This window comes from Gossypium raimondii, chromosome 5, assembly GCF_025698545.1.
Source record: "Gossypium raimondii isolate GPD5lz chromosome 5, ASM2569854v1, whole genome shotgun sequence".
NCBI classification, from domain to species: domain Eukaryota; kingdom Viridiplantae; phylum Streptophyta; class Magnoliopsida; order Malvales; family Malvaceae; genus Gossypium; species Gossypium raimondii.
The window spans coordinates 28,279,081-28,301,239 of record NC_068569.1 but is presented as its reverse complement, the minus strand read 5'-3'; the positions used below and the strand labels follow the sequence as shown (position 1 = coordinate 28,301,239).

The 22,159-nt window shown below is 32.3% G+C and overlaps 2 protein-coding genes across 2 annotated transcripts in view; one reads left to right on the top strand and one right to left on the bottom strand.

The window, feature by feature from the left end:
• Positions 1–311: 311 nt before the first annotated feature.
• On the top strand, positions 312–6,817 carry LOC105770795 (3-phosphoinositide-dependent protein kinase 2). The gene is made up of 11 exons (XM_012592138.2): positions 312–707; positions 2,270–2,450; positions 2,593–2,645; positions 3,055–3,156; positions 3,226–3,334; positions 3,431–3,509; positions 3,980–4,145; positions 5,092–5,226; positions 5,340–5,494; positions 5,859–6,081; positions 6,250–6,817. Exons 1-11 carry the CDS (start codon positions 489–491, stop codon positions 6,331–6,333), a joined length of 1,506 nt encoding a protein of 501 aa, XP_012447592.1. The 5' UTR covers positions 312–488; the 3' UTR covers positions 6,334–6,817.
• A 3,600-nt stretch (positions 6,818–10,417) lies between these two features.
• The window catches only part of LOC105770776 (probable LRR receptor-like serine/threonine-protein kinase At3g47570), an 83,186-nt gene continuing 71,444 nt past the window's right edge, over positions 10,418–22,159 (bottom strand). Inside the window, exons 4-5 of the mRNA XM_052631454.1 lie at positions 10,984–12,846; positions 10,418–10,856 (exon numbers count right to left, since the gene is read on the bottom strand). Coding sequence (XP_052487414.1) covers positions 10,501–10,856; positions 10,984–12,846 — 2,219 coding nt within the window. The 3' untranslated portion in view covers positions 10,418–10,500. The remainder of the gene's footprint in view (positions 10,857–10,983; positions 12,847–22,159) is intronic.

The window sequence follows — 22,159 nt, the reverse complement described above, 5'->3', positions numbered from 1 at the left end:
TTTTAGCAATTTAATTCATTCTCTTTGATTTCCTGTTTCTTTCTTTCTTTCTTTTTCTCTTCTCTTATTCGTAACCCTAATTGGACAAAAAAACGTTAGGTACTAAATTGAGCCTTAAGCCAAGTTCAAGTACTTAATTGGACAAAAAATCATTAGATACCAATTTGAATCATAAGCCAAGTTCAGGTACCAAAATGTAAAATTACCCAAATAAAAATATAAATAGTCACAAAATCAAATTAAATATATTTAAATAAAATGTACTGGAAGAAAAAGAAAAGAATCATTTCACTTTTTCAGAAGAATGAATTGAAAGGAGGATCCAATCTAAGTATCTACCCAATAAAAGAATTTCTTTTTTTATTCCTCTTTGACTGGGACCAAAAATAGCAAAAAAGCTGTTCGTCAGACATCCAAGAAATTTTTTTGTTTGTTAAATTGCTTATTATTATGTTTAAAAGAAAAGTGAGGGAATTTTCGAGAGAGAAATGTTGGCAATGGAGAAGGATGTTGATCCAAAGCTTAGGGTTCAAGGAACCAATAATAATAAGGTTGATGATGAGAAAAATTGTAATAGTTCTTCCAATGGTGGAGCTTCCAACAATATTCTGAAATCTAAAAGCTTTTCATTTAGAGCTCCTCAGGAGAATTTCAGTATTGAGGATTTTGAATTAGGCAAGATCTATGGCGTTGGTTCCTATTCAAAGGTTAGCTTTTTAACGTTTCATTTTTGTTTTGGATTTCTGGGTTTTTTTGTTTTTTTTTTTATAAAAATTTATGTTTGATTATTCATTTATATTTGTATGTTCTAGCTTTATAAATTAGATGGGCAGTGATGATTCATTGATTTGTGATGAATTGTGTGTCTTTTAGATAACTTTTAGCTTATCTTTGTGAATTATGTGGATTTTGAATTTTCCTAGTGATATAAGATGTTTGAATAGAAAGGCATTCAATCTCCTTAGTTTCCTAAAATTTTGATGCAAAAGGAAAGAAAATTTAACATTTATTTTTCTTCTTGTTTCCGTCCTTGAAGATGTATATTCTTTCTTTCTGAAGATGCTTGATATTTAGGCTATGCTTGGTGTATCTATGTTGCTTCAAATCTTAATTTTCTTTTTAAGTACTTGTGATCAAAACTCATGTCCAACATGTTTACGAGGATATGATCTTCCTCCAATTATGTTGGAAATGAAAAATTGCACATATCCGTCTCGGACACATATTTGAATCTCGTACTCATATCGAGTTAAAGTAACATAGCTTGGTATAAAGTTGGGTGGAAAATATTTTATTGTCTAATGGGTTCAGCTTCACCTACCATTGGAACACATGCCTTTGTGGCTCCCAGTGTCAGCTTTTCCCTCCATTGTTTGATCCAACTTTTGTAGGTTGCTGTCTTTTTGTTTCCAGATCTTACATATAACAGAAATCCTCGGTTGGATAGGAAAAACCAGCGGTTTCCTGAGGATGTCCATTAACACATTGTTATCATAAACCATTCGGTTCATTTTTGTGGTGTTCATCTGTTTGACCCTTTTGTTATTTTGTTTTTCCACCCTCTGAGAAGCTAAAGGACTTACAAATACCTTTTTGATCATATTAGAAAACACTAGTGATTGTTTCTTTTATTAGTAACTTCTATGATATTTTGAGATTGTCAGGATAAACTGAAGTACATGTTTCAACTTTTTGAACATTTTCTATCGTGTCCTAGAGATAGTATGGTTGGTTAAAGAACTGCCTTTATCATAAAGATGAGCACAGATGATTCAGATAGTAATTTTTTTAAAAATGTTTCGTGTTACACCTTTACAATCATTACATGAAATTATGTTCCTAAGAAAACTACAATTTGTACAAAGATCTCACATCGATGTGGCACCTCGATATCTGCTCTTTGTTACTTGGGCTGTAGTATCTATTCCAAGGGTTTGGCTATTTGTCCATTAAAGCAGTAGCTGCTGCTTGATATGTTAGTTAAGTATATATACATATATAAATATTGGTTGACTTTGCAGATAAATAAGCATCCTTTCTTTTAGTCAAGAGTTTTAGATGATTCAGAACATAGACCTGGGGCACATTCATCATTATCACCTTTTTTGTTTTGGTTTTGTTTAAGTAATGTTTTCAAAGTTTTATGGTAAATATCTATTGAATTATTTTCTTAATATATGTTCATTTTCCATGCTGCTTGCTCTTTTCCTCATGTGAGCTTCATATTCACGTTGGTTTGTTCTGAATACGATTTTGATGTTGTCTTCAGGTTGTAAGGGCAAAGAAGAAAGATACCGGAAAGGTGTATGCATTGAAGGTCATGGACAAAAAGTTCATCACCAAAGAAAACAAAACAGCTTACGTAAAGTTGGAACGTATTGTGCTCGATCAACTGGACCATTCTGGTGTTGTGCGGCTATATTTTACATTTCAAGATACTTTTTCCCTGTGTAGGTATTCTTGGCTGTATCAATTAACAGTAGTTGTGCATACTTGTTTGGCTAGTTTTTGCAATGCCTTTTCTCCCTTGATTTCCAGTTCATTCAGTTTTTGTCTTCATTTAATGTTTCTTTCTTTGATTATTTTGTGAAGACATGGCACTTGAATCCTGTGAAGGTGGAGAGCTTTTTGACCAAATAACAAGAGTAAGTTATTCTTAGCGTGCAGTTGATTCAGACATAAAAAAGGGTTCCTTGTGTCAACTTTTTTCTGGTAGACTATGATTGAGTTGTTTGATATAGAATTGGTGGCTTCTTGAATTATTATTGAACCCATCGTTCATTGTATATTTGCTTCAGATTTCCTGTCAAATTAATCTGGAATAGTCATGTATACTTCTTTATGGATGATCATAAATTTTTCTTGAATATCACTGTTGAAGCTTTTTAAAATTCATTCCATAATGTTGCAAATGCCTTCCAGCCCTTAGTTCTAAAGTATAGATTTCTGGAATGTTCTTGAGCTTGAACTTCATTGTTGTGATTTAGTGATTTGCACCTATCTCTGCTAGTTTATTCATGTTCAGTGTCCACCATCTGGTTACATTTCATGCAGAAAGGTCGTTTATCAGAGGATGAAGCTCGTTTTTATACTGCAGAGCTTGTAGATGCTCTTGAATACATACATGGCATGGGATTGATACATAGAGATATTAAGGTATTGCCCAAGCATGTCTGTTTTGTTACATCAACATTTGAGATATGCTAAATGCTTTTTTTATGGCAGCCAGAGAATTTGCTACTCACCAAAGATGGCCATCTTAAGGTGGCAGACTTTGGTAGTGTAAAGCCACTGCAAGATAGCCGAATTACAGTCCTTCCCAATGCAGCCTCAGGTAAATTCCTCGTCATAAAAGATTGAAGAAACAAACACCCCTTTCTTCGTATTCTTGAATGTTAAACACTAAGCTTGTTTCTAATGCCTTGTCCAGATGATAAAGCATGCACTTTTGTGGGGACGGCTGCATATGTTCCTCCTGAAGTCCTTAACTCTTCTCCAGCAACTTTCGGGTTAGTGACCTTCAGTCACTTTATGAATTAGTCTCACAATCTAGATTAAAACCGTCAAACATTAAACCTCATTACAACTAATTGAACTTTGTTTTCTTTAACATTTTGCTTCCCCCTTACTCCCATTCCACATCCATTTTCCCTTTTTCTCCCTATGTTGATTTGAGTCTTCATTTTTATTGAAGAAACAGTGTTCGACATGGGTATGGGAATTTGACGGTGATCCTTCAAGGGTCCTCAGAAAAAGGGGAAAGCTTAGAACAAACTGAACATTACCTGTATCTGAACAAACTGAACATTACCTGTATCTGACTATACCCAAGCCTAAGTAACACTGTTTTACCCGACCATTTGGTTTTCAAGATAATGCAAGTGTAGGTACTTGCGATTTAGGTTGGTCATTTTTCTTGATCTCGATAAATTGTTGTTTATAGGATAACTAGTTTGTTCTTTTTAACATATTCAAACAGAAATGACATCTGGGCACTTGGCTGCACCTTGTACCAAATGCTTTCAGGGACTTCTCCATTTAAAGATTCAAGTGAATGGCTTATATTTCAAAGAATTATAGCCAGAGATATAAGATTTCCAAATTATTTTTCTGAAGAAGCCAGAGACCTTATTGATCGCTTAATGGTAGGCTACAATCTTATGCCAGTTTTAATTTGGTTTCTGCTATGCATCCATAACCTTGTATTCATAGGACTTTGAAATTTGAAGTTCTTTCTTCGTTATCTATTTATGTTATTATTCGGAGAACTTAGAAACTGCATAGAAACTGCATAGGTTTCAATATGCATGGGGTTCTCTGCGATGGGGATGGAAATCAACTTATGGTTTTTTAAGATTATGAGAAATTTGCCTTTCAAATTGCTTTAGACACTTATTCTGCCATGTATCTTTAGTTGTCATAAGATTTTGGTGGAATCTCAGTGCAAATATTTTTGTTAGCTGACGTTATTAGGGGTCTCTGAAGTGCTCTTCATTTGACTTCACTACTAGGTGGATCTTTGAATCAAAAAACTTCAAATAATCCGGAATCTGAAAGAGTTGATGCATGTATTTGAGTCTATTATTCTGCAGGCATTCCAACTAATGTTTTGTTATGAACCTATTGTGGTGTCTCCCCACCTCTGCCAGCAAACAGGCTTTTCTTGGTTGGCAAATATGCAAAGAGGACATGATCATATTATGGTTAAATATGATGCAGTCCCAAATTTTCCTCGTAATTTACATGAAACTTTATATTAGTTTAATTTGTTTGAAGGGTTGTTATAGTTGGAGAGTGTTTCATTTCTCTTCTTCTCTTGCTCCTTTGTCCGATCTTTTAGCTACTTCCTCTTTTGGTCATATTCTCCTCTTATCTCTATTCTGCATTTTCAAATGAGCCATCATGGCAAATTCATAGGCCATAATCTTGAACTTCAAATACAAATTGCTTTTCCTTTGGTTTCTTTTTTGGAACAGGGTCAAAGTCATGCTCATCCAACATTATCATGATAAATCCTTCTATCTCATGCATGATCTTGATTTATGAGTATAAAAACTGTAGCCCTAGAATTGTAATGCGAATCTGATGCAGGATATTGATCCCAGTAGGCGAGCAGGTGCTGGACCCGATGGTTATGCTGCAGTCAAGAGTCATCCTTTCTTTAAGGGAGTTGACTGGAGTAATGTAAGAGCAGAAACCCCTCCGAAGCTTGCATTAAAGACAGGGGTATGATATCATGCATGCTTCCAACCATTGTTTATGGGGAATTTGACTTCCGTTTGCATCTTGTCTTTTGCAAATTCTAAAATATTGTCATTATCCTTTTTTATTTATTTCAGGCTCATTCAAGTGATGGTGATGATCATAGCGATTCTTCACAGAATCCAACCCACCTCCGAAATGGTTCAGGTAGACAAAATGATGGACCATTGTCGGCTGAATCATCTGGCCATATAACTAGATTGGCCTCAATTGACTCCTTTGACTCGAAATGGTATTTTCCAATGTCTTGCTATTTTTTCAGCATGTGTTCTTAGATTTCGTTCAAAGGACATAGACATTTGCTTGCAAGCTCATCCACTTGTGGACTTGCAGAACCTATTAACATTTAGTAACATCATCAAGTCATTTTTATCGACCTAACTGTTCATTAGTTCGTCCATTTTCGCTACTTATGGAAAATATTATAGATACAGCACAATCAGTTCACCATGAACCATTATCTTGAAGATAGTTGTGTTACATACTGATTTTGTAGTTTGTAATCTGAGTATTATGGTTTTTATCCTTTCTTTTCCATCCACCAGATTGTGGCTGACTGAATTAAACTTGTTTGATGACTTACATTGTGTTAACAGGCAACAATTTTTGGAACCGGGAGAATCAGTTCTTATGATCTCAATGGTGAAGAAACTACAGAAGTTATCAAGCAAGAAGGTGCAACTTATCCTCACCAACAAGCCGAAATTGATTTACGTAAATCCTTCGAAATTGGTTGTAAAAGGGAATATTATTTGGTCTGACAATTCTAGTGACCTCAGCGTCCAGGTCACAAGTCCATCACAGTTCAAAATTTGCACGGTAAGTCCGTGCAAATCTCAAAATAGGATAGAAATGAATTCCTCAAATTTACATTCTCCCTAGTCCTTCGTGTTCCTTTTGCTTCTTATATGCCAGTGACAAAGAAAAATTCAAAACTACCTTTTACTTTATTCATGCTTTTGATGCGTTCTTCTTTGGTGTTTTCAGGCAAAAAAGGTATTGTCATTCGATGATGTGAAACAAAGAGCATGGCAGTGGAAAAAAGCTATCGAGGGCCTTCAAAACCAGTGAAGTGATTTTATTCATTGTCATGAAGCACATTCTTCAGACATTCTGATATTATTAACTCAAGAGCCGTTTAAACAATCGACATCTCGAAGAAAACGTTTATGTCATGAAAACGGCTTGAGACTTTTTTGATTCAACAGCTGTTTTGTGGTGTAGGCTGCTCTTTCGGTTCACATTAAGCTTTCATCCACTCTTTTGTGGAATTAGGTATGTATGTATGCATGTAGGTTATAAGGGTTTTCCTACATGTTTCAAGCTTGTCTGATATGAATTTACAGTCTAAAATATGATTTTGATAGGGAAAAAAAGAAAAAAGAAGAGGTGATTTTGCTGTTAAATTACAGTTTTCAATTGAAAGTAGATGTTTCAAAGTCATTAATGAAAAATATTTTCATGAAATAGTTCTTTGAGAATTAATTTATGGTGGAATTATGATTGAACCGATGAATTTTATTGATATAATTGTATTTATTGTGCAAGTTTTAAACTAATCTGATATTTTTACTATATTGATCTAAAATATTGTTTATATTAATATACTGAATAGTTCAAAGTTTTTTACATAAATTGAAAGGTTTTTTACATCATGTAAATAGTAAAATCTTTTAATTTACTTCAAGCTTAAAATATAATAATTTACATAAATAAAATATAAAATATGAGGTTAAATTGTTAAAACATTCATCCTACAAAAATATGAAAATATATAAAATTAAAGTTTAATTTTACAACGTAATCTTCATTATTACTATTTAGTTAAAAATCTGAAATAAGTTTTTTGAATAAAACCTGAAATAATTTAAAGATACGAAGAATTGAAATTTTGGAAGACCAATAAATTAAATTAATTGAGAATTAAGTTAGAACCTTGATGTTGGATCAAACTATTAATATTTAATGGTGATTATGATTTTATTTAATGTTTTTGAACAAATTGAACTGAAATTTAATTATTTATTTGAATTTAAGAAAACAAGAGATAATCATAAAATTAAGTTGCAGCAAACTAATGTGAATTATAGTCAACTTTCTCCATAATAGCTTTATTTGTCTGCCTAGATTTTGTCTCGTGAACTTTTATCAAATAAAGAAAGTGAGAATTACGTTAAAAAGAAAAGTGAGAATTAAGTCGACAAAATTAAAAACGATAACATGTGCATGTGTTAATGCTTTTATGCATATCTTATTGTATATTCTTTCACATGATTAATTATAAAGTTCATAAATCTAACAAGTTTAATTAATCAATATGAGTTATCAAATAAAATTAATTAATTTATCACGAGTTTCTAAATTCAAGCAATTAATTTATAAGTTTACGATATTTGAAATTCATAGTAGAATATTTAATTAGGGTGTTTAATAGTTTATTGAATTGATATCTTTAATTCCGCTCATTGAAGATTATTTTCATTTAATAAAATATGATTAATAGATTTCTTCATGTGAAATTTAATTATTTTGTTGAAATAATATTTTAGTTATCATTTTCATTTAATAAATGATAATGAATAGGATTGCTTATATGAAAACTATAATTTTACTTAAAATTTTAGACCATATATTATAGAAAACTAATTTAATAAAAAACATAACTATAGATATTGTTGTTATAAGTGAAAAGCTGTTATAGAGGGTTAAAATAAAATATAAAAAATCGGTTCTTCTAAGAACTTGGTTGTTTTAGCGAATCACTGTTTTAACAGGTAGATGTTATTATAACACCCCTAACCCGTATCTGTCGTCGGAATAGGGTTTCGGAGCATTACCAAATAAACGTAATCTAATTCATTGGTTTCAAAACATTACAATAATCATAATATAATTCATCCTTAAACATGCATAGAGTCTCTTATTCAAGCCTTTGAGGGCCTAAAAATCACTTTAAAAACGTTTTGGGACTAAATCGGGAACATTTGAAAATTTTGAGAAAAAGTTAGAAAAATTTCACTACAAGGGTCACATGGCCGTGTCCCAGTCCGTGTTCGTGCCCGTATAACTCACTGACTTGGGTCACACGGCCAAGCCACACCGCCTGTGTGCTAGCCGTGTGTTTCACATGGCCAATTCACACGCCTGCGTGTTTGGTCGTGTGGACCTAAAATGTGCCTTAAATAAAAAGTTTACCATTTCCCTACTTGCTTGGGCATTACGCAACCCCAATACCATTCGTTTAATCCATTCAAAACACGATCAAACACACTCAAAACGTGCCAAAACAATCATCCTAGGTGCCTAACCAATGTACCCTCATTGGTACCACATTTACATTATCAAACACATATTATCAATCCATCATTCAAATCAAAGTTTAAAACATACCCAAAAATCACTCTATTTAGCCTAGTTTATAACAATCTAAGCATCATTAGTAAATTCACAAACACCTAACAATCTTAGGTTCAAAACAACATACCCAAATTATGGCATCGAACATAACATATGTTTATATACATACCAAACCAACATTATACTCAAACTCAACTACATAATCTATACCAAATTCATTAAAAACCCAAACACATCCTAGGTACATGCCATTACAAAAGATAGACATCACCATGTTTGAAATCGAGATTGTTGTTGGATGTTGAATCGGTGATCAAAAGAGAAGTACCTAACCTGTGCACGGGAAAAACAAAACCGTACACTGAGTAAAACTTAGTGATATCTCTATAATCCAAACAATTAAAGACATAACGTTTGACGGATACACGGATCCAACCAGTACACCAGTTTGGCACCTAGTGCCTCATCGAATAAATCTAAAGTAATGACTGCACCTAGCGTTATATAAATTGACACCCAGTGTCTCATCGGTTAAATCGAAGTAAATTGACACCTAGTGCCTCATCGACTCGAAGTCGAAGAAATCCCTAAACTTTTCCTATCCTATAGCATGCCATCTATATTCGACTCAGCTCGATACAGTTAATAGGGTTTAATGTCACATTTCAAATACAACCAATATCCAATTCTCATATTTGCACATATATTCATTTCAATTCAAATAAATCAATACTTTCATAATGTATATACCAATTCAATCCATTTCAATCAACTATCAAAATGCCAAATACTCACCTCAATCACTTACCATATGCATTAAATCGAATTACAATAATTAACAACTAGGTTCGGATTTATAGAAATACAAACTGTGGATTCTGAGCTATTAGACGTCGATTTTATCCTTCCCCTTTATAGTCTAGGATTCTGGTACGACGTTAGCTATGAAATTAAAACAATTAAAATACATTAATATGACACAATTTAATTTCACATTGAATATTTAAATTTTTACTCAGTATTTGCTTAAATTTCAATTTAGTTCCTAAACCGAAACTAATTTTTATTCTTCATAACTAACCCTATATTTTCACACAATTTCTTTTCTTTTTCTTTATTCTTTTAGTATTAATTTGCATGCTTCCACTTACCTATTCTATTATTATAACTATTGTTATTATTTTATAACATATACATATAAAATTATTTTCTTTTATTAATTATAACGCATATATATATATATTTCTTATTACATATAATAACCTATATATATATAAAATAATAAGTAAACATAAAAATATAAAAGCATCATTAATGCCGTCCATTTAAAGAAACAAATGTATAATTTCTTCTTTAGTCCCTTTAATTATTTTAAATCATAATTCAACTTCTTCCCTATACACGATTTAGTCCTTATACTATAATAACTTTTAATTCATACAAATTTACTTAACTGAAACCTAATTAACTACATAACTGACTTTGTAAATATTTTTGTTAAAAATATTTACGAGTCCAGTTTACGGGAATAGAGTCTTGGGAATACACTTTTCGATACCCCTGACTATAAGGTCGCTACAATTATAGAGAGGGCTGACTGTAATTTAAACTGGCCAACAAAAGAAATTTGAGGATGATTATCTCAATCTAGGGTTAGGGCTTACAAAACACTTACCAAATAGGACCGTTAATGAGAATTGAACCTAAAATATTCATTATCGTATTAATCTTTTGCAAGAAAATTAAGTATTATGGTAACAACTTTTAATATGAAAAAAAAAATTATAAAAGGGAAAGCTATCTCAAAAGGAAGTTGATTAAATTCTATGTCTTCTACGTAAGCTTACAATATATACAGAAATAGTTGCATTCCTTACCGTATTAATCTTCAGCTAGGTCATTCAGATATTTTCTTTTGATGTTCTTGAGCATGGAAAGAACATTCTCCATATCAGTCCTATCTTCAGGTAATTCAGCCGAACAATCTAAAGCCAATTTCATAATTGAGGATATACAATTTGCTTTAACAACAAAGTATTTGTCATCTTCTTCAAGTAAACCAGAATCTCCTGCCCCAATTATTCCATTACCTAGTGATGTTTTCACCCAATGCTTCATGCTCATTTCTCCAGCAAAAATTCCATCTGTTGGCTTTTTTCTTGTGAAAGTTTCCATTAATAAAATACCATAACTATAGACATCACTTTTCACGGAAATAATTCCTGCTGATCCATACTCTACATTTTAAACATATAATTAAATTAATAATGAATATGGTATGATGCAATTAGAGATTAATTTAATATCAATAAAAAATATTAAAATGTCACAACAAAGAAAAACAAATAGAAGTCAAAACATCACCTGGTGCCATATAGCCAATGGTGGCAAGCGTCATTGTTTGCTTCATTGAATCTCCTTCTCCTAATAATTTGGCAATCCCAAAATCTCCCACATGAGCAATCATGTCTTTGTCTAGTAAGACGTTACTTGGTTTTAGGTCGCAATGGATTAGAGGAGTCGAATATCCCGAGTGGAGGTATTCTAATGCCGATGCAACATCTATCATTATGTTGATTCTTTGTAGAATATCCAAGAAATGATTGTTAGAGTATAACCATTTCTCAAGGTTTCCATTTGGCATGAGTTCAAGCACCAGGGCTTTGAAATCAGTAGTAGAACAACAAGTAATGACCTTGACAAGATTACGATGAATGATCTTACTCATCACTTCGCATTCGACGTCGAAACTCCTAAACGCTCCCTCTATTTGCAAATTAAAAACTTTTATTGCAACTTCAGTCTCATCAAAAAGTATTCCCTTATATACAGTGCCGAAACTTCCCGAACCAAGCATGTTTCCTCCGCTAAATCCATCGGTCGCTTTCGATAACTGATCATACGAAATTCTTTTCCATTCCTTCAAAGGAAATGAGTCTTCTATCGTAGTGGAATTTGTACTCTTCCTCTTCTTCTTCAATGGTGTGCAGACAACTATTAAGGTAACGACTATGATGATTGAAACAACTATGGGTAAAACATACCTCAAAACATGTAAAAGGGTCTTCTTGGAATTTCGATGGGTGTTTCTTTTGCATGGTGAGACTTGTAATCTAGGTGGACCACACAGTGCGTAATTTTTCATGAATGATTGGCTTGTGAAGTTCGCAAAAGGCCCTCCACTTGGTATCTCCCCTTCCAATCTATTCAGAGACACATTAAAATTATTGAGGTGACGAAGCCCTTCTAGAGATCTGGGAATGACTCCGGAGAGGTTGTTGTCTGATAAATCCAAGCTTTCCAAACTCACCAAGTCACCGAATGACGTAGGGATAAGGCCTTGAAACCTATTACTTGAAAGGGCTAGAACTTGCAGATCACGAAGATTTCCAATTGTGGATGGGATGTCATTTGATAACGAATTCATTGACAAGTTCAAGTGTTGTAGTACGCTCAACTTTCCGATTTCAAGTGGAAGAGAACCGTTGAAATAGTTGGCTGACAAGTCTACTTCTAAGATATCTTTCAAGCTCCATAAACTGAAAGGTATTGATGAATGCAACTTGTTGAAGGACAAGTGTAGTTTTCTCATAGAAGTCAACTCGCCCAAACATGGAGGTAAAGGTCCATCGAGCTCGTTATCATCTAATGATAATTCAAACAATCCCTTTAAACCGCAAAGATCATGTGGGATGGAGCCTTTCAACTTATTTCCACTAAGACCCAAGTATTGGAGATTCGTTAGCCCTCCTATCGTTGTTGGAATGGATCCAATAAGTTCATTGTTGGTAAGTTCCAAAATCATTGCATTGTTCAAGCGACCGATTTCCGTGGGAATGGTGCCTTCAATTCTGCAATCCCCGCATGAGAAAACTTGAAGCGTTTCGGAGAGATTGGAGATGGAAGTTGGAAGAACTCCCTTCAATGGGTTGACCGATAAATCTAACACTTTTAGATACTTGCAATTCAGCAAGGAAGCGAAGAAGCTCCACTCACCATTTGAATTAGTTTCAATGGTCAATTTGTTCTTCCAAAGGCGCAACTCCTCGAGAAATTTTAGATTGCCAAAACTATTTGGAATATGACCAGAGAATGAGTTTGCCATCAATGCGATGTTTCTGAGTTTAGAAACATTGGAGATAGATTCAGGAATGTTTCCACTAAGATTGTTGCCCCATAGGTGAAGCTCCTCAAGATTTGAATCGGACCTTATGTCTGGTAATTTACCTTGAGAACCGAAAAAAATGTTTGCATCATTACCTAAATGACATAAATTAATTTCTTTGTTTTATTATTTTGCATGATTGTATGTGGTAAGCTAATGTTTAAGGAAAAACATGATTGCTAATGAAAATATTTGGAAGTCCTAGCGTTGGTGTTTGTATGCTTTGTGTGAATGTTTAGAGTAGCCTCTTTTTCTGTAGAATTTATATGCACTGTTATGTCTATGTGTTGTTTTCCTTAGGCCTTCCATATTGTAGCACTGTTATGCAAGAAGCCTTGACAAAAATAAATTACGATATATAAAAAAAATTCTTTAATACTAAATATTTAATAAGAGATTGAACTTGAGGCTTAGGCTTAATGTATTTGGTTCTTACAGCTATACTTCAAAGATAATATCTACTAAATTTAGGATTCAAATTCTAACTTTTGCAATTTCTTTAATATACACCACTGCCAGAATTATGACTAATCATAATTTATTTATTATGAATCTTATATTTTTATAATTAAGAAATTTTTACACAATATTATTTCTATAATTATATATTTTATATGAAATGATTTGTAAATTTATATATTATTTTGTTTTTGAAATATTTTTATATTATTTACAATTTTAATATTTCTATTGTTATCTTAATTATTTAATAAATATATAGTTATATCTTTAACGTACAACACATGTGAGTTAAAACTAGTATATATATATATTAGGTACAATTTCAATAAAAATTTCACAAGCAGTGTTGAAATGAAGACAAGTGCCATTAATTTATTTTTAAACTATATCTTAAGAGATACTTGTCATGATTCTAACATTGATTGTAGAGTTTGGACTCAGCTCTTTGATTGAGCTTGAAAGTTTGCTCAAAAATGAGATTAAATAGAAAAATAAGTCTATTTAAAATATGAGCCAGACTCAAGGTCCAATATTTAAAGTTTAAGGTTAACTCGATCTATTTTTAAGTTTATAATATATTGTTTTTTATAAATTATATAATTTTATCAATAAAATTAAATATAATTTAATATAATACAAATATTATAAAAATATTTTAAATTATTTATATTTAAAATTTTAATAAAATCTATAATGGTATTAATATGTATAACTACTAAATATAAAAGAAAAATAATTATATATATTTTAAAAAATAATATAGGCAAACTTAAACATATTTAAACAAAATTTGAAATCGAAATTCAACACCTTTTCTTTTAATTCCCAAATTTAATTGCAAAGGTAATTTGGTGTTTTTATGTAACCAGCAAGAAACCTTTTAAACAACTTCTAACATAAAAAAAGTGATGAAATGTTTGCTTAAACTTACCAGATAAATGATTGAGCATGAGATAAATGGTTCTCAAAGAAGAACCATTGAGAATAGACTGTGGAATCTCCCCATATAAGCTCATATTTGGTGCTGAAAATATCTCCAATGAATGAATATTCCCAATCTCCCATGGAATTTCACCTGCATATGTCAGCATCCACTTCTTTTTAGACTTTCAAATTTTAGGCACCATGAAAATTAATTAAAATATTATATTATATTATATATGAACATATCAATATTTATAATATTTTATATTTATAATTATATTTAATTTTCTTTTTGGCCAGACAAGATTAAGGTAAAAATTATTTTGTCCAAGTTTGACCCATAGACATCTCTTCTCTTCAAATACTAAAATTCTTTTTCATGAGAAATAAATACGAAAAGCTTTGAATAAAAAAAGAAAGGCTATTTTCTTTTAGGCCATTCTATTAATTTTATAAAATACATTTCTCTCTTTTTTATTTATTTTTGTAATATAAAAAATGTTAATTAATTAGAAATACCTTCTAAAAAATTAGCACCTAGAGATATCTCCTTGAGGTTGGTTAAATTGCCGATGCTTGTGGGAATAAGTCCAATAAGCCTCATATCTAAAGCGAAAAATATCTCCAAATTCAACAGATTTCCAATTTCCCAAGGGATCTCACCTGTTCAAATAACATAAATCAAGTTGCCACACCCTCTAATCTCACTTTATGGATTATTTCATTTCTTATTATACTCTAAAATATCATCACTTTTTTTTCTTTAAAACTTACCTTCTAAATTATTTCCACCCAAATATAGCTCTGTAAGTGCAGTTAGATTTCCAATACTCCTAGGAATGCTGCCACTCAACTGATTGTAATCTAATGCTAATACTTGAAGATTCTTGCATTCATTTATAGTTGTTGGAATCTGACCTGACAACTCGTTTGTGCCCAAGTAAAGTGCCTCCAAATTGGGAAGATGGTGACACATATCATCTGGCATTTTACCAGATAAACCATTGAAGGATAAAGAAACCATTCGCAATGAAGAAATGTTGTAAATGGAAGAAGGTATAGACCCAGAAAGCTTGTTCGATGCCAAGTCAAGTGTTCTCATATTCAAAAGATTACTTATCTCGGGAGGGATTGCTCCAGTCAGATTGTTATTGCTGAGAACCAAGTCTGAAACCTGGTTCAATCTTCCAAATGATGATGGGATTTCCCCGGTAAAGAAATTGGAGCTTAAGTCGACGAGTTTCAGACGACTCAGTTGCCCCAACTCTCCCGGTAAATCGCCATGGAATCCATTGCCACTCAAATTAAGAGAGGCTAAGAACGAGAGGTTCCCTAATTCCGGAGGGATAGTTCCGATAAGATTCATGTTGGGAAGATTCAAAGCTTTGATTCTCTTATGCTTAGCACCGCAAGTGACACCGGTCCAGTTACAGAAAGAGTGGCTGGTGGTCCAGTTGTCGACTAGGATGCCATGAGGATCATTGATTTGGTGTTTAAATTCGAGAAGAACAGATTGATCAGTGGTGAGGTTTCTGGTAGTCACGGTGTAGGTGACCATGAAACAGTGGAAGAACATTAATGCCGATGAAAGAAAATGGAAAATGGACATGTTTATATGGGTTTGGGAATTGATGAAAGTGGAGGAGGGTTGTTAAGGAAGTATGTTTAAAGCATTGATTAAATAGGAGGATTCAACTCCAAGCAGAAACTCCTTGGTCTTCTTGGTCTTCACAACAAACAAATTAGCAGCTTTTGAGTTTGTACCACATAATTTGGTTTACTATATGCATTAATTATTTTATTTTTAGCTTAAACCACACTGTTAGTGATTTAAAATTAGATGGTTGTATTTTGGTGGTCACCTAAAAAAATATGTTAATTTGGTCACCATCGTTTTATTTCTTTATTTTATGTTTTTATTTCTTTACTTTTCATCTTTTTCCTTTTAACTCAGACATCGTAGCCATTGCTTTCCTTAAAAATACTACCGCTTCCTTTATCGAACCACTGCTGGAGAGCTGTAACACTGTTGATCCTGTTTAGGAGTTTCAGTTAAATCAAAGGCGTTACATTTGATCACCGAAATGATCCTATAAAACTATTCTTTTACTTGAGTTGATTTGTATGAAAACCGCTCTTTTATTTTTTGGAAAAACATTCATTCATCAAACTGGCTTTACTTAGTAATTTAGTTACATTATTATTAATGTGAAGATTTGAGAAAAACGGTTTAAGATTTTTAAGAAAAGACTTATCAAAACTTTAAATATTTTGCAAAGTAGCGGAAAACAATTATTAAAAATAATAGTTTCTAAACTAATTAGCATGCAATTATCGAGTATTAACTAAGTATCATGCTTAAAATAAATAAGCTAAACAATCCCAAATCTAAGATATAAAAGAAAGAATTAATTAATAATTACAAAAAAACGATTAGGGAAAAACTTTAATGGAAAATAATAATAACTGAAAAAACGAGTTGCTAGTTCGAGGTTCCTCCGATGCCATTCCGAGTCCTAGTTTTCTATGTTACTTTAGAGGTAAGAAAAAGGGGGAGTGAGCAAATGACAACTCAGTGTGAATTTAATTTTTAAATCATTATATATATAATTTTTTAAATAGTAAAACATTTAATTTATAGCATCATAGCAAAATTTAAGCATAATGTAAAGAACATTCAGTAAATCAATGCATGTACAGATTATGTTCATGATGCATTGCAATTTTGATTTTGTTTCCACCCATCCATCCTATTCGCCCTTGAGTATCGCTTGGCCCTTGAGTATCGCTTGACACACCAAAACACATGTCAATAACTAACCATCCCAGATTTCCTGGTGATGATGGTCATTCACTTGTCATCTGTGACAATGACTTTTACTACAATAACTTATCATCCCGGTTGCCTTATTTTGATGGCTTTTTAAACTATCAACCATGTTTATCCGGTTTTGATGACATTGCCTCTTGCTTCATGCAATATTAACTTTCGGTGTGGACTTAATTTGTCACTTTCTCCTACAGAACTCCTCCGTCCTCCATACCCAATTTCATGTAATTATGCATATATACACAACATATCATTCTACTTATCATCAATCGATGCTATGCTTGTCAAACACATTTAATATTTCATACTATCATTTAATGGCATGAATGCATTCATTCATAGAAATTTCACATATACAATTTATTCATGCAAACAAAAACTTGTAACAGTATATTGATAATAGACTATTTATCATGCTTGTTCGGGTAACACAACATAATAGGTTCACATATAGGGTTCGCACATATGGGCTTTGCACATATAGGGTTCATATATATAGGTTTTACCCATATAGGGTTTGCCCATACAGAGTTCATACATTTAGGGTTCACACATATAGAGTTCACACATACAGGGTTCACACATATAGAGTTTGCATGCATTAGGGTTCACACATCTAGGGTTTACACATATAGATTTCACACATATAGGGTTCGCACATTTAGGGTTCGCACATCTAGGGTTCGCATGCATCAGGGTTCGCATATACCATGTGTAGGGTTCGCATAAATAACATATAAGGTTTGCATAATAGTACATGTAGGGTTCGCATGTTAAACAGATTGAGTTCGCATGACAAAACAGATAGGGTTCACATAAATATATTAAGAGACCGCATACTAAATCATATAAGATTTTGCATATGGGTTCTCATACATCTGCTACAGTTCGCCTAGTGGAGTTCGCATATATAACAGTTTATATGAGGGTTTTCACCTAGGGTTCTCATTTATAAGGGTTTGTACATATGGGGGTTTGCATATAAAAGGTTCATCTATAGGGGTTCGCATACAGGGGTTCGCCTATAGGGGATTCGCATACAGGGGGTTTGCACATGTACAAATTACTTACTTTCTAATACTTCAATTAATCATACACGATGATTTATGTTTAGATCCCACACCTGATTTGAAGACACAAAAACCTTAATTTGGATAAGGAGATCGATGTTCTACTTGGGAGGAGAGGGATGTGATTTGAAAATATTTGAAATCTTTTGGTTGAAAATTGATTCAGCAATGAAGGAGAAAAGGAAGAACTTTGGGAGCTTTTCTTAAAAAAATATTTAAATATAAATTCTAAGGTTTGAAAAGATTTTCTATTTATAAAACTCTTCTTTCCCTAATTGAAATAGGTTTTAGGAATTCATGTAAACTTACGATTATTTTAAATTAAGGACTAAATTTAAAAAAAATAGTTTTCGGGCTGGCTTATGTTGAAATTTTGGCACTTTTATGGGGTAAAAACAAGAAAATAAAATATTTTGGTTGAAAGATGCATGAGGGGTTTCGAACTTAGACCTAAGGGAAAGCTAAGGCTTTATCACTGAATCAACAAGCTCATTCTTGTTACTTCCTTAACACAAATAATTTTTAAGGCATTCTAATTCTCTTACCCTATGCTTTTAAAAAAAATTAGAAAATCTAAATTTTATCCCTATTTCTTCTAGCCCTATTTTTAGGATGTGACAAATATCTATCCTTTAAAAAAAATTCGTCCTCAAATTTTAACTTACCTTATTCGAACAAGTGAGGGTATGTTGACGTATCAACTCCCCAGGTGCCCGATTTGCTTCTTTAGTTCCATGGTTTTGCCATAAAACCTTTACTAGAGGAATTTGTTTATCTCTTAGAGTTTTAACCTTTCTATTTATTATTCTAATTGGTTCCTCTTGAAAAGATAAGTCTGGTCGGAGCTCGATTTCTTCAATAGGAACGATATGGGAAGGATCAGAACGATAGCATCGTAACATTGACTCATGGAACACATTGTGGATTCAATCTAACTTAGGAGATCGTTCAAGTTGGTAGCCACTATGCCAATTTACTTCTATACTCGGTAAGGACCAATAAAATGAGGACTCAGTTTTTTTCTAAGGCGAGACTTTTAAGAAGAACTTGTGATAACATTGGCTGCATCTTTACCCTCCTGTCTTCTTGCTGCATAAACTAAGGCTAGTTGCCTCACTTTTGCACGGTTCGCACCTTGTGGTGGCACTCTCTAGCCTCGGTTTCCATATTTTCGATTGGGATCACGATTTCCTTGTGTTTAGGTTCAGTTGTGACCTTGATTTTGCAGTTGAGTGGACTTATACCAACGAGGACAATCTTTTATTTGATGTTTCATTGACCCACACTTAAAACAAGCACCGATCTTTTTCCAACATTCACCATTGTGGTGTTTCTCATAATATTGGCATTTTGGAGCACATTCGTTAGTGGACTTAGGTTGTGGCTTAGCCTGTTTTATAGGCGTGTGGTTCAAAATGTTTGAACTTGAATCTCTTTTGTTTGGTGCCTTCTCCCTCTCTCGTTCCATGCATTTAATTTCTTCTAAGATTTTGGTATTTTTAACCAAATTTTCAAAATTTCTTTACTAGACGAGGATCACTTGTACTTTCAGGTTATATCTCAACCCCTCTTCAAACCATGTGCTTTTATCCTCTTTTGTCGCTACTAATCCAGGAGTATAATGACTCAATCTTAGAAATTCAGCTTCGAACTTTGAAACTGACATATCTCCCTGTTTCAACTCGATGAATTCACGTCTGCGGGATTCAACATATCGGGGACCCACATACTTTTTTCGGAAAGCGTCCTGGAAATAATTTCAAGTTATTCGTTCCACAAGCATTCCCCTAACAACAACTTGCCACCATCTATAGGCTTCGTCTTTTAACAAGGACACGACTCCTTTTAAATTTTTCTCCGAAATGTAGTTTAAGTCCTCCAGAATTCTTTCTGTTGTTTCTATTTGGTACTTTGCTACAGTGAGAGTTGTTCTGGCGACTTCTTTGAACAATTCGGTCCCATTAGATTCGAGTTTTTCAGCGACCATATTTTCATTTTCATTACTCGATCTGACGATCCTTTAAAGAGCTACAACATAGCCTGGGTCACAACATCGTCTCCAACGATTCCATCATTCTGATTTCTCATTCCTATATCTCTGTTCTCATGACCTCTGCCATCATCGGCGGTAGAATTTTCTACATAATCCTAGGTCGGGTTTTCTCCTTGTACAGTGGATGGTTCAACAGGTACAACCTTATGCGGTCTACCCCTACTACGTCTGACTTGAGTGTTCGTAATGATATTTTATGAAAATCTACAATTTCAAGCAATTAGTACTTAATTCAAGTTTTTAGTTTATACCACATTTCTTTCTAAGGTTTTTCTACTACTTAGAAAGTTTTCTACAGTACCTGGCATCGGATTCCTCGGCCTAGTTTTCAAAAATAATTTATTCCTATGCAGGCATACTCTTTTAAAAAGTTTAAAATCGTTGTTTAGAAAATCTAAGCTCTGATACCACCAAATGTAACACCTCCGACCCGGCCAAGAAGTTCTAGCTAAGTCAAAGGCGCTACATTTGATCATCAAAGTAATCCTGTAAAGTCATTCTTTTGTTTAAGTTTATTTTTTAGGTCTCGACAATCGTACAACAGCCGCTCTGCTTTTAACACCAATATATTATGGTACACTCACGTGGATACAAACAATTAAGTAACAATTTGTTTAAAAAAAATTACATAAAAAATTAAATATGATTTTGGTTAAAATGGTAAACTTGAGGAAGTGAATATCATGGTTTTTTGGGTTCAAATCCCAACCTCGTATGTATGTACTTTTAAAATTTATATAACAATGTAAAAGGTAAAAAATATTCTTAAATTAATTTTTTGTAAAATATTTTTAATAATTTTACAATCGAATTGAGACAAATTGATGGGTGAAAAAACTCAATTAAACTAATTCTTTTTAATATATGGTATAGATATTAATATGATATATATATATATATATATAATACCTTTAAAGTTATCCGAAGTTATCTCATGCCAGAATTAGACAATTTAAACAATGGATTTAATGACAACTCAATAATGCCATTTTCAATTTCTTTGAAGTCATTTTAGTTATTAAGGATGGTGAACACTTGATAAATAGGGATTTTTTGGCAAAATATTAAATTTAGCCCTTAATGTTTATGTTTTTTTTTTGTCAATTTAGTTCTTTTTTTTAAAAAGTTAAATATGGCTTTTAACCTTTTAAAAAGGAGAAACGAAAATATTGACTAAAATATTAATTTTTTAACGACATTAGTGTGACAACTTGCATGGCAGTTCACACGTGCTTTCATGCTGACATGACACTTTTTGTCTTATATGCAATGTCAACAAATAATTTTAAATATATAAAAAATATTTAAAATTCAAAAAAATATAACAAAAAGTTCATAAATCTTTTTTTAAAAAAAGCATGAAGTACATGTGGTTGTCATTCGAGTTGCCAAGTTTAAAATTTTATGTTATAGACAATATTTTCGTTAAAAAAACAATATTTTAACTCTTTCGAAAGGTTAATGGTCAAATTCAACTTTTTTTAAAAAAGGTAGAGGTCAAATTTAGTTAAAAAAGAATAAGGACCAAATTGACAAAAGATGTAAATGTTAAGGGTTAAATTTGACATTATACCTATTTCTTTTAGAAAGAAATAGAAAAGAAAGTTGTTTCTAAGCATATATGTGTACATATACACACTTTTATACGATAATGATTTGTATTAAGTAATTTTAATACGTTCATATATATATATATTATTGTATTTACGTTAGTTTTAAATTACATTTGTATTATGTCATTTTTCATGTCGAACATATTATAAAATTTTATATAATTTTTACACATGAATAATTTATTTTATATAAAATTTGACATGTTGATGTATATATGTTGTGTTTACTATACTATTTGCATGTTGTCTCATGTTTTGTACTACTTGTCATTGAGGTTAAGTTTAGAGGTTTATTTGTTGGTATCTTATTCATGTTATGCCTAAATCTAACTTATATGTTGATGTATATATGTTTTGTATATTGTACAGTCTAACATTTCGTTATCATTTAATAAAGAGTGATCAAAATTTTTAGGTGATCAA